The sequence below is a fragment of the Dipodomys spectabilis genome, unplaced genomic scaffold, assembly GCF_019054845.1.
Source record: "Dipodomys spectabilis isolate Male_0828 unplaced genomic scaffold, ASM1905484v1 ptg000173l, whole genome shotgun sequence".
In the NCBI taxonomy this organism is placed as follows: Eukaryota; Metazoa; Chordata; class Mammalia; order Rodentia; family Heteromyidae; genus Dipodomys; species Dipodomys spectabilis.
This window is the reverse complement of record NW_024870850.1, coordinates 4,579-16,884: the sequence shown is the minus strand read 5'-3', so window position 1 is coordinate 16,884 and position 12,306 is coordinate 4,579. Positions and strand designations below refer to the sequence as shown.

At 60.2% G+C, this 12,306-nt stretch overlaps 1 protein-coding gene across 1 annotated transcript in view; it reads right to left on the bottom strand.

Annotated features, from left to right (window-relative positions):
• Nfic (nuclear factor I C) overlaps window positions 1-2,975 on the bottom strand; it is a 47,678-nt gene extending 44,703 nt beyond the window's left edge. Inside the window, exon 1 of the mRNA XM_042693718.1 lies at window positions 2,916-2,975. Within this exon, the coding sequence (XP_042549652.1) occupies window positions 2,916-2,918 (3 nt within the window). The 5' untranslated portion in view covers window positions 2,919-2,975. The remainder of the gene's footprint in view (window positions 1-2,915) is intronic.
• Window positions 2,976-12,306: the final 9,331 nt, after the last annotated feature.

Here is a 12,306-nt window from a genome sequence, read left to right as displayed (position 1 = left end):
GGCATCCAGCAGGAGGGGGACTGGAGACCTACAATTCTGGCCCTCAGCATGTGGGCACTGGAGGTGGCCTGGAGAAACACGCACATCTGAGAGCATTCCTCCTTCTCGATTATAACACACACGTGTGCACATCACAATGCAGCAAGCCTTACGTCCATATACGCGCAGCCTCTGTGGCGGGCAGGGGTCCTGGACAACAGCACCCGGCAGCCTTGTCATAGGAGACGCCCCTGATGCGGGGGGGCTGTCACCTGTGGGGCTGGGGTCCCCTGACTGGGGCAGGCAGAGAGTGTGGATTTCAACTGTGGGCCTTCTAGATAGGTAGAGACTCAGCACACTGATCATGAACAACCCAGACAGCGCCTGGGACCCAGAGGTAACATGACATGACAACCACCAAGCCCCTCAGAGACGAAGGCCACACACACACACACACACACATACATGGAGCCAGACATGGTCATCCCACTCTACACAGGAGAAACTGAGGCTCTACATTAGGGTGAGATGCAGGCCTGTCCAGAGACATGCACTCACACGCAGACACACACCACACACCACAAAGACATGTGCAAATAATGCAGACACAACACACACACACACACAAATAGACATAGACATCACAGACACACACCACAGACATGACACACAGAGACACAAATAATAGACACACATATATAATAATAGACACACAACAGAGAGATATAACGCACACATAAACCATACAGAGAACACACATATAAACATACAGACAATACACATACACACACGAGACACACAGCACACAGACACACAGCACACAGACACGACACACACACCACATAACAGTCACACAAGGGTATGTCCATGTCCATGCACAGCCACAACCACAAACATACACCCCTGTTCCTTCCCTTGATGGTCCCAGCTATCCCCCAAAGCCGGGCCAGAGGCATGGTGGGGACCTGGGGGGGAGATGAGGCTCCCATGCAGTGTACCCTGTGTGTACCCATGTCCTTGTCCATGTGTGAACAGACATGTGTGTCTGTGCGTGGTTGAACTGGACACCTTGGGAGAACAGAATGAAGGGGGAGGTGGGGCGCAGAACTGGAGTATGGGACCCTAATGTGTGTGTGGCATTGGGGAACCCCTTTTCTCCCCTTCCCAGCCTCTCAAGTGGGATGGATGGATGGAAAGGAGAAGAAGAAAAAGAGAGAAAAAAAGCGGAAGCTGGGGCCAATGGCTCACTCCCTGTCATCTTAGCTACTCAAGACACTAAGATCTGAGGACCACAGTTCGAAGCCAACCTCCGTAAGAAAGTCGGGGAGACTTGTACGTATTTCCAACTAATCAGCAAAAAGCCGGAAGTGGAGCTGTGGCTCAAGTGGTAGGACGCCAGCCTTCAGCACCCAAGCCCTGAGGGAGTTCCAGCCCCAGAACTGGCCAATAAAAACAAAAAAGCTGAGCCTCCGTCCTGGCCTTGAGTTTTATATTTAGAGAACTATATAAACTCGGGGGGGGGGGGACCCCCTTTTCCTCCCCTTCCCCCCCCAAACCAGAAGAACAACTCAGCGCCAGCCCTGGTCTGGTCTGGTCCATTTCCTGAGGCAGCTTTGGTCCCCAGGACAGGGGCTGAGGGGGTTCCCAGACCGGTCCCCACCGCACCCCAGGACCTCCGGCTGGCCCTGCCCCCCTGGGGCGGTGCCCGCGCTCCAGGGGGGGGGGAGAGGGAATGGGGGGGAGGTGGGCGAGCTGGGGAGGTGAAGGGGGGAGGTCAGGTGACACCGGGCTGGCGGGACAGCGCTTGGCAAAGGCCAGAGGCCAACCGTGCCCCCCCCAACCCCTCCCGGTGCCCCCCCCCGGGGGACAAGGCGACGGCAGCGGGGACCCGGGGACGGGGAGCCATTCCCCGGGGAGGGGACTCCGAGCGCGCGCCACTCACACGGGGCCCGGCGACACCCAAGTGTCACCCCCTCCCCGACCACCACCGGGGTGCAGCCGCACGACAGACAGACAGACAGGCCGACCGGCAGACCCCCCACCCCGGGGGCCGCAGCCCCGCCGCGCGCTCTCGCGGGAACCACCGCGCCCCGCCGCGCGCCACACAAAAGCTGACACCCGCGCACGTGGGTGCGCGGACACCCGGGGACCCGTCAGAGGCCGACGCGGGGGGGACCCGAGCCGCCCCCCCTCCGCGCAGCGGGACGGACGGGACCGGCCGGGCCGCCGACGCGGCGGGGCGCTCCCGGGACTGGGGAGTCGCGGTCCGGGGGCGGCCCGGGAGGGCGGGAGGGAGCGGGGGGCGGCGGCCCGGCTCTGCGCGGCGCCCCCCGGGGCTCCAAGTTCAAGGCGCCCCGCGGCGGCCGCCGCGCTCCCCGCCCCTCTCCGCAGCGGCCATTTTCCGCTAGCTGGCGCGCCGAGCCCGCCGGGGCCCGGGGGGGGGGGGCCGGGGCCCGGGGGCGCCCCGCCAGGTCTCCCCGCGATCGCCAGACCCCCCTCCCCTCGGCGGGGGACGCCGCGGGCTGCGGGCGCGGGGTTCGCGCTCCGCGGAGGGGGGTGCCGCGCCCTCCGCCGCCCGGGGATCCGGTCCCGGGAACGCGGGGGGAGGGGGTGCGGGGAGAAGTGGGGGGGCTTCTCCCGGGAGCCCCGCCCTCCCCGCCAACTCCGCGGCGCCCGCCACCGGCCCCCAGACTCGGGGGTCCCCCCCATGGCGCCCCGCGCGACAGCTCCGCCCCCAGATCGGCGGGTGCGGGGAGAGGGAGGGGTGTCCTCCCCCCGCTACGGCGACAGGCAGCGATTGGGGAGGGGGGACCCCCACCTCGATCCCCTCGTCCAGGCGGCCCGCGCCCCCCCCCGCACCCCGTAACTTTCGCCCGGAGCCACGCACCACCCCGAAAAGTCCCCGGGCGAAAGCGAAAGTGGGGGCGGCGACGTACCATGGCGCAGCGGAGAGGAGGCGAGGCCGGCGCCGGCGCCGGAGCGAGCGCGCTCGGTCCCGGCGGGCGGCGGGGGGGGGGCCGGAGGCGGCGGCGGGAGGAGGCGGGGAGGGCGCGGGCGGGGGAGGGGAGGGGGAGCGCCGCGCCCGCCCCCCCGGCCCGCAGGACCCTCCCCTCGGCCCGCCCTGCCCCCGGCCCCGCGCGCCGCCCGCGCGCAGCCTGCCGGGCGCCCCGGCCCGGGCTGCGGCTGCGCCCCCCCCGCCCCCGGCCGCTCGGCGCGGGGGAGCCCGGGCGGGCGGCGGCGGCGGCGGCGGGTCGGGGCCCGGGCTCCCCGCAGACCCCGCGCGCGCGCACTCGCCGGCCCGCACGGCCGCACGCACGCACGCAGGCAGGCGGCCCGGGCCTCCGAGGACGCACCGAGGGGCTGCGGGTGTCGGCCGGGCCCCCTCCCCGTCCCGCAACCCCAGCCCAGGGGCGCCACGGGCCCACGCGCACTTCCCGGGTCTGCGGGCGGGGCTCCCGCACGGTGTGTGTGTGCGGGGGGGGGGACCCCGGGACTCCGCCTCTCCCCGCGCCGCCCGCGGAGTTGCAGGTGTGCGGGAGACACACGCGCGCGGCCACGGCGGGACACGGGGCGGGAGTCGGGGTGCCCGGGACGGCGGGGCAGCGCGGCGGGGGTCACGCAGCCCCCTCCCCCTCCCCTCCCCTGCGGGACTAAAGGCCAAACCTCCGCAGCGGGGGAGGGGCCGGGCGGTGCGGTGCGGTGCGGGCTGGGACGCGCTGCCGCAGCCCCCCTCCCCTCCGTCCCCCCCCCTCCCCTCCCCTCCCCTCCCCTCTCTCTCCCGCAGCCCCCCCCCTCCGGCCGCCGCGGCAAAGCAGGCGCCGCCCCCTCCCCTCAGCTCTGCGTCTGGCGCAGCCAGGGGATGGGGGGGGCTTGGCTTAGGCCTGTGTCATCTTTCCGGGGGTTGTCTTCCCTACTGGGGATCTGGGACCCCCACCCCCCACTTTGGGGGAAATGATCCCTGACTCTTCCCCCCCAGAGGCGGCCAGGGTGAGGGAGGCGGCAGGCGCACCCCAGAAGAGGAGCTGGGCCCTGGCTGAGTCCAGAGGGGGGTGTGGGGGGTTAGGATGGGGGGCGCACGGGGGGTGGGGTGTCCCCACAGCGGACACAGCCCAGCGTGTCCGCTTGCTCCATTCCTTCTCTCGTTTTCAAGAAAAGGAGCAAATGAAGCTCAGAGAAGGAAATTCACCTCCCCGGAGGTCAACCAGCAAGACTCCCCAACATGTTTGGCGAGGAAACAGGTGCTGGGTGGCTGGTGGGCAGGCCCAGGCAAGGGGGCACCCCCCCCACGGAGTGAGACCCCCCCCATCTCTGGGGTCTGCTTGTCTGTAATCCCCTCTTGCTAATCTCCAGGGCGAACCCCTAGTCCCAGCTGCAGCTCTGCTATTAGGTAGGAGGATTAGGCAGGGATTAGGCCCCAGAGAGCAGAAATGGAGTTGGGGGGCAAAGTGGGGGAGAGAGCAGAGGCAGCCAAAGCCCAGGGGGCGGTGGGTCCCCCCACACACACCAGAGCCTGGCCAGCCGAGGTGCACCACAGCCTGCTCTTTTGACCCACAAGGAAACGCACAGAGGAGTCTAGACACCTGCCCAAGGTCACCCAGTTGGCAAGGAGAGGATGGCCGCTCAGGAAGGCCACACTGTAGCGTCTTCAGGGCCTCCCGAGGGAGATTAGGGTGTCCCACCAGGCCAAGTCCTGGCTTAACAGTTCTGCTGGGCTGGGGGCGTGGCTACGGGTGGGCGTGGCTAGAGACTGGGCGTGGTGTGAGTGGGTGGGCGGGGCTCTGCTGAGAGTGCTTGCCTGTCATTAAGATGGAGGCCCTGAGTTCAAAACCCGGTGCAGATAAACCAAACAAAAATACAAAGCAGGCCTGCTGTCAGATGAGTTCATGCCAAGCAGCGAGGCACCGGGCTGCACTTCCAACACTTTGCAGAAGAGTCTCTGCCACTAAATACCCAAATTCATTGCTTCCAAATTCTGCCTCCTGCATAAATCATGGGACGCAATTCAGTGTTTGGGGAGGGGGGAGCTGTTGGAAAAATCTGTCTCTGTCTTTCTGTCTGTCTCTCTCTGCCTGTACTGGAGCTTGGGTGCTTCCAAGGGGCTTTTGTGCTCAAAAGCCACCAGCACCTGGCAAATTTCTCTCTTTATCTGTCTCTGTCTTTCTGTAGTACTGCAAGTGCTAGACAAGCTTTTCATAGAACCACCACACCCCAAAAAGCTTATTTTAGAAGAGAATCATGGATATATGAAGAAATACATATTTATAAATATGTTATATATTACACACGGTTAACTACATATTTACAAGTGTAATAATCATAAGATGCAATACTTTACATACGTGATATTATAAATGTGTTTCACTTAACATGTTGATATTATAATATATATTTTTAATAATATACTAATGTGTTGTAGGTGTGTGTGTGTGTGTGTGTGTGTGTGTGTGTGTGTGCCAGTACTTGGACTTGAATTCAATGCCTTATTTTCTCTCTTGGCCTTTTTGCTCCTAAGTAGCTAAGATTACACATCTAACCATGGCACCTGGCTATAATATGTTCAATATATATTTAAATCACACGCCACCCCAACGTAAGCATTCACAAACACACCACAAAGCTTCCATACTGACTGCTTTGATATGAAGTGAAAAATAAAGAAAATTCAAATTGCTTCAAGATAAAGACAAGCATTGACCAATCCAACATTGACCCGACAGAAAAGCAAGAATCTAGCAGGGCACTGGTGGCGTGCACCCATAATCCTAACTACCCAGGAGGCTGAGATTTGAGGATCCCAGTTCCAAATCAGATTGGGCAGGAAAGTCCATGAAACTCTTATCACCCATAATCCTAACTACCCAGGAGGCTGAGATTTGAGGATCCCAGTTCCAAATCAGATTGGGCAGGAAAGTCCATGAAACTCTTATTGCCCATTAACCACCAGAAAACCGAAAGTGGTGCTGTGACTCAAGTGGTAGAGTGCTATCCTTGAGCAAGAAAGCTCAAGGACAACTCCCAGGCCCTAAGTTCAAGCCCTGACAACTGGCATTAAAAAAAGAAGAGCAGGGTGCTTGCTGGTGGCTCACGCCTGTCATCCTAGCTACTCAGGAGGCTGAGATCTGACAATTGCGGTTCAAAGTCAGCCTGAGCAAGGAAAGTCCATGAGACTCTTATCTCCAATGAACCACCAGAAAACCGAAGTGGTGCTGTGGCTCAAGTGGTAGAGCGCTAACCTTGAGCTGAAGAGCTGAGGGACAGTGCCTAGGCTCAGAGTTCAAGCCCCAAGGAGGAGCAAGAGGAGGAAGAAAATAAGCAAAACCAAGGCACACAGCCCAGGACCACACAGTCCAATTTCTTCTCCTGTGTGCTCAGCTCAGTTTTGCAGGTGTGGAAACTGAGGCCTGAAGTTACTTACTAGGCAATTGAATACCCAGCTCCCTCTGGATTTGAGGCACCAAACAGCCCACAAAGGAGTCAGGAGTGGGCAGGACTGGTGCCAATTCTGTGTGTATTTATTCTGCACAGGCCAATGGGTCCCCCATGATGGCATCTCCCTGCGTGGCTCTGTTGAAATTTGTCCATCCTCAGGCCTGGCTGTCACAAACCAAGCTGCTTTCAGTGGTGAGGGACAGATTTGTGTGCACACGGGTTGGCCCACGCTTGTCCCTGGGATGTTTCTCAATGGAAGCGCAAGGATGTGAAGGTCTTTGGCTGTATGCTTTGTGTTTCTCTTGGGTAAACACCTGGGGGTAAAATGCTGGCTCATGAAGTGTTAGGTGGATGTTTAACTTTTCAAGAAACAGCCAGACTGTTTTCCAACGTGGCTAGACAGACCATCGCCATGGTCACCAGTAAGCACCAGTGGCGAGGGTGGGGGAAGCGGAGATAGTGCCAAGCTCTGGGAGGATGGCAAGCCGAGGGCCAATCAGATCATAGTGGTGGAGGGCGTGGTCACTGGGGGAAGGGCGTGGCCAGGAGAAAGCAAGCCAATAGGTGTGAGGGCGTGGCCCTCTGAAGAAGGCGTGGCTAGGCCAGGGAAGGCGAGGCCTGCTAGGGGAGGGCGTGGCTAGGCGACAGAGGGCGTGGTCAGACTTTTGAAAGAGGAGTCAGTTAGGCGTGGGAGTGGCCAGATGGGAGGGCGTGGTCAGAGTAGGAATGTGGCCTGGCAAGGTTGAGTGGGCGTGGCCCTGGGAGGGAGGTGTGGCCTTTTCGGAAAGAGGGCGTGGTCAGGGAGGGCGTGGCACGACGCTTCACCAGTGGGGGCCACACAGCGCTGCGGATCACAGGAGGGGAAAGACGAAGTGCTCAGGGAGAGGGGATTGTTCGGGAAGTTTCCAGGCGGGGAAAGGAAGTAGGGTAGGCTGGCACAACCTCGGTGACAGGGACGTTTGGTCCAGGGGACAGTAGCAAGGGCTGATTCTTGCAGGCGCCACACTGGGAACCAGCGCATTCGTGCCAGGTGAGTGCAAAGTGCTTGTGTCCACCCACCCAGGGGTCAGCAAACTTTTCCTTTTACTTTTTTTCCTGGAAGAGCCAGAGAGTCAATATTTTCGGGGAGAGAGGCACGCGATGCCCGCCGCACTTGCACAACTCTGTCCCCGTGCGGCCGCGGGCGGGCGGGCGCTGCGCCCGGGACTGTGGCCGTGACAGTGCCACGGGGGGCGGGCAAACCCGGGGCTCGCGGGCCACGAGATGGCCTGCGGATCCTCCAGCGACTTGACACCAAAACGATGCGCAGCTTTTGTTATTAAAAAAAAAACAAAAGCTAGCCGTGAGCCTGTGGCTGGCGCCTGTCATCCCAGCTACTCAGGAGGCTGAGATCTGAGGATCACGGTTCGAAGCCAGCCCAGGCAGGAAAGACTGTGAGACTCTCATCTCCAGTAAACTCCGCAGAAAAAAGCTGGAAGTGGTGCTGTGGCTCAAGAGGCAGAGAGAGAGCGAGGCTTGAAGCTCAGGGACAGTGCCCAGGCCCCAAGTTCAAACCCTGAGATCAACACACACACACAGACACACACACACACACACACCTGCACACACACACACACACACACACACATCAAGAAAAGCCAGATCCTTGGACAATTCTTGCTTGGTGTGTGTGTGTCTGTCTGTCTTTCTGTCTGTCTGTGCACCAGTTCCAGGGCTTGAACACAAGGCCTATGCGCTGTTGCTTAGCTTTTTTTTTTTTTTTGCTCAAGGCAAGTGCCCTACCACCTCCTGATCCACAGCTCCACTTCAGCTTTTTGATGATTAATTGGAGATAAGAGTCTCATGGCCTTTCCTACCCCGGCTGGCTTCGAACCATGATCCTCAGGTCTCCACCTCCTGAAGAGATGTGAGCTACTGGCACCTGTTTTTTGTCTGAGACCTGAACAAGGACTCTGGTATCTGACCCTTTACTTCCATTTGAAGATGCTTTGCCATCTGAGCCACACCTCCAACCCCAAACCTTGTATTCTTAAAATTCTCACTTTACGGATGAACACGCTGGAGCGCAGAGAGGTTAAGAGACTCGACACAGTCAGGAACGGAATGCCCAGATTCGAATGGGGGCAGATGGACTCAACAGTTGGTTATCTTTTTAACCCCTGCCCCAGTGGGCCTACTTTCTACCTCTTAAAAAAAAGTAAAAGTAAAGGGGAGAAAAAATGGAAGATTGGGAACAAATGAGGAGGTAGGTGGTGAAAACTGATGGGAGGTAGTGGTAGTGTTGGCTGATTAGTTTTAGTCAGATATTTATGAGTAATTCTAGGGGCTGGGAAGGTGGCTCAGTGGTAGAGCGCTTGCCTTGCATGCCAGAGGCCCTGGGTTCGATTCCTCAGCACCACATAAGCAAAAAGTAAAAAGCTGGAAGTGGCCCTGTGGCTCAAGTGGTAGAGCGCTAGCCTTGAGCTGAAGAGCTGAGGGACAGCGCCCAGGCCCAGAGTTCAGGCCCCACGACCGGACCCCCCCCCCAAAAAAAGAGTAATTCTAATAGGAAGTGGTGCTGTGTTTCAAATTGGGAGAGTACTAGCCTTGAGCAAAAAATAGCTCAGGGACTGCGCACAGGCCCTGAATTCAAGCCCCGGGACTGGCCAAAAATAAAATGATTATCATTTATCATTGGGGGTGGGGATGGGCAGTCAAAGCAGAGCCCCCCCCCCAAAAAAAAAGCAGCTTGGCTTAAAAGATCTCTTCCTGAGACTTTTCTATGGCAAAGCGTCTCTACCCAGCCTGTTGCCCGGGAGCTGCCAGTCAGCGGAAGTTCTTATTATACCCATTTTATGTAGAGGAGGAAATTGAGGCCCGAGTGGTCCCAAAGCCCTAATAAACAGCTTCCTCTGTGTGGGTGGCGTGTCCTCAGTTACCCACTGCACAGCAGGAGCCCTAGGCCAGGTGTGCTGGTGTGTGGGATCATCAGTGTGTTTGACAGAGAACCCCTGAGGTGAAGGTAGAGACCTGCACCTGCACAGACTCACCCCACTGAGCTCTGCCGAGGGACATGTCCCCCAAGGGTGAGCTCTGGAGGGCCAGGCGGAGTCCCATGCATCGTCTCTGATCACCCAGAGCTGAAGTTTCCAGAGCTGGACAACCTCCAAGAATGCCACTTACTCCTTGCTGCAAGCCCGGAGGGACTGTGGGCCTCAGTTTCCCCTCTGGGATTTGTGGAGCCCTTCAAGGCCCTCTCTGCCTGTCTGTGAAAAAGGCTCCTCACCTGGTGCCACCTTGTCATTACGATCAGGTCCCTGATACCCCCTGCCCCGTCCCTACCCCATAGTCTACTGGGGGAGGCTGTAAACACCGCATGCAGATTCTTCCCTCCTCTTTGCTCACAGCCCTCTAAGGCTCCCAGCTCTCTCAGGAGCAGAGCCCACGTGCCCCCTGTAGCTCACAGGGCCCTGCACCACCTCCCCGGCCCCTCCCTGCCTCTTCCTTTCATTCTCCTCCATCCCTCCTCACGGCTCCACCAACAGGTCAGACCCAGGCCTGCCCCAGGGCCTTTGCATGGGCTAGGCCTTCTGCCCTGGTCCCTCTCCCTTCCACGTGGCTTTTCCCCTACATTCCCCTCCTCTACCTTCACATCCTCAGGGTCCAGCCTGTGCTAGATGCTCCGTAAATGTTTAACTAGTGACTTGTTGGGCTTTTGTTTTTCTTTTTTCTTTTTTTCAGAATAATTCTGGCTCTGCAGGGTGATCTCAAGTCCCAAGGGCAAGGCATGGAGGCAGGGAGCTGTCCCAGAGCCCAAAGAGCTGGCAGGAAAACAATTCGGACTCGTGCCACCCACAGACAAGTTTGGAAACCACCAGACTCGCCCCTCATCCTGCCTCATCGGGCCAGTGGGCTTCAACCGGGGGCGGGGCCCGACTCCTTACGCGATTCTATTGGCTGGGAACCCAGGAAGCTGCGTGTTGATTGGCTAAAAGTCAAGACGCCGCCTGCGATTGGTGCTTCCTGGTAGCTGCCCCCTGCGCCTGGGGTTCCATCTTGAGTCCTGGCACCGGGTGCTGAGCCGTTCCCTCCTCCCCGGCGGGGCCCTCGGGGCGCGGAGGTGGCAAGCGCCCAGGCATGCCAAGCCCGCCACCCTCGGGTTTTGCAACGGTGCCATGCCCCGGGACGCCTCTGCCAGTTCCTGGAACCCTGGCAGGCCCAGCGGGGCGCTGGCTCCCGTCCCTGCCCAGGTGTCCCGCGGGATTGACGCTCCGCTGCGCAGGCGCCGGGGGCCGCGGCCCCGCCCGCCGGGGCTGTCCCCGACCTGCCTGTGCTGTGTGACCCTGGGCCAGAGCCTGTGCGTCTCTGGGCACCGTGGTTGTGGGGTGGCGGGAAATGCCGAGGGACCTGCGTGTTTGTGGCGGAAGGGGTGGGGAGCGAGCAGACCGTGGACCCAGATCCCTGATGGGAAGCAGGGCATGGGGTGGAACATTCGAGAATGCACACCACAACCCAACCGGGAAATGGAGCGCTGAGGAGACCCTCGCAGGGAGGCTTTGTCAGCTCAGGCCTGCGCGCTCCGTGTCCGAAACCCAACCCACGGCCTGGGCCAGGGCCTTCTAGAATGTTCTTGGGCAGCCTCCTGGTTGGGCCAGGGCAGGTCCTGGTGCCCTGTGAGACCCGCCGCACAGGCTCCCGGTGTCCAGGACGGGAGAAGGGAGGCCTGGAGCCCCGGGAGGCGCGCGCACGCACGCGCACGCGCGCACACGCACGCGCACCCGCGCGCACCCGCGCGCCCGCTCCCCCCCTCCCCGGCCCAGCAGCTGGACAGACTGAGCAGCCCGCGGGGCGCACGTCCCGCCGCCGTCACCCGCTGGCTGGCTGACCCCTGAACCTAGGTTTGACGTGGCCTCTCCAGAAGGGGAAACTGAGGCCCCGCGCCCCGTGCGGGAGGAGGGCGGGCGGGGCGCAGGAAGCGGCGGGTGCGGCGCCTTGGGGGGGGGTTGTGTAAGAAGAGCCCGGCGCGCCCCGCCCCGCCCGCAGCCCCAGCCCGGCCACCCACCGCGGGGAGCCCTGCCTCGGTTTACCCAGCCGTGCAGTGGGCCCGTGTTGCTGGCCCCCCCCCCCCCGCACACACCCTTCTTTTAATTTTCCTCGGCTGGCAACTGCTGTGTGAATTGAGGCCTCCAGTGCTGAAGCCCCAGGCCTCAGTTTCCCCATCTGGGAAGTTACGAGAGTGTAATGGCGGCGGTGGTGACTTGCGGCGTCCCCAGGCACACCACCCCAGGGTGAGCGCTCTGTCTGTCTGTCTGTCTGTCTCTCTGTCTCTGTCTCTCCCTTTTCCTACCAGCCCTGGGGTTTGAACTCAGGGCCTGGGCGCTGTCCCCGAGCTTTTGTGCTCAGGGCTGGCGCTCTACCACCTGAGCCACAGCTCCACTTCGGCTTTTTGCTGGGTTATTGGCGATGAGAGTCTCATGGACAACTCAAAGTAAAAAAAGTGCTCAAATAAAATTCTCATTTTCATCAAGCTCAAGAACAACAACAAAAAGAGTCTCACGGACTTTCCTGCCTGGGCTGGCTTCGAACTGCGATCTTCAGATCTCAGCCTCCTGAGTCACTAGGATGACAGGCCTGAGCCACTGGCGCCTGGCTCTTTCAAGGCTCTTAAGAGCCAAGTTTATTCTCAATCACTTTGAGGCTGGTACCATGCAGACCCGTTTAGGGGAAACTGAGTCACAGAGACCTCTAGACTCCAGGACCCTTGCTCCCAGCCTCTCCCAGACTTTCCTGCCAGGGCTGGCTTAAACTGCGATCCTCAGATCTCAGCCTCCTGAGTCACTAGGATGACAGGCGTGAGCTGCTAATGCCTGACTCCCTGTTTTATGCATTGCTGAAGAAGCCTTGGGTGGGGGTGGGGTA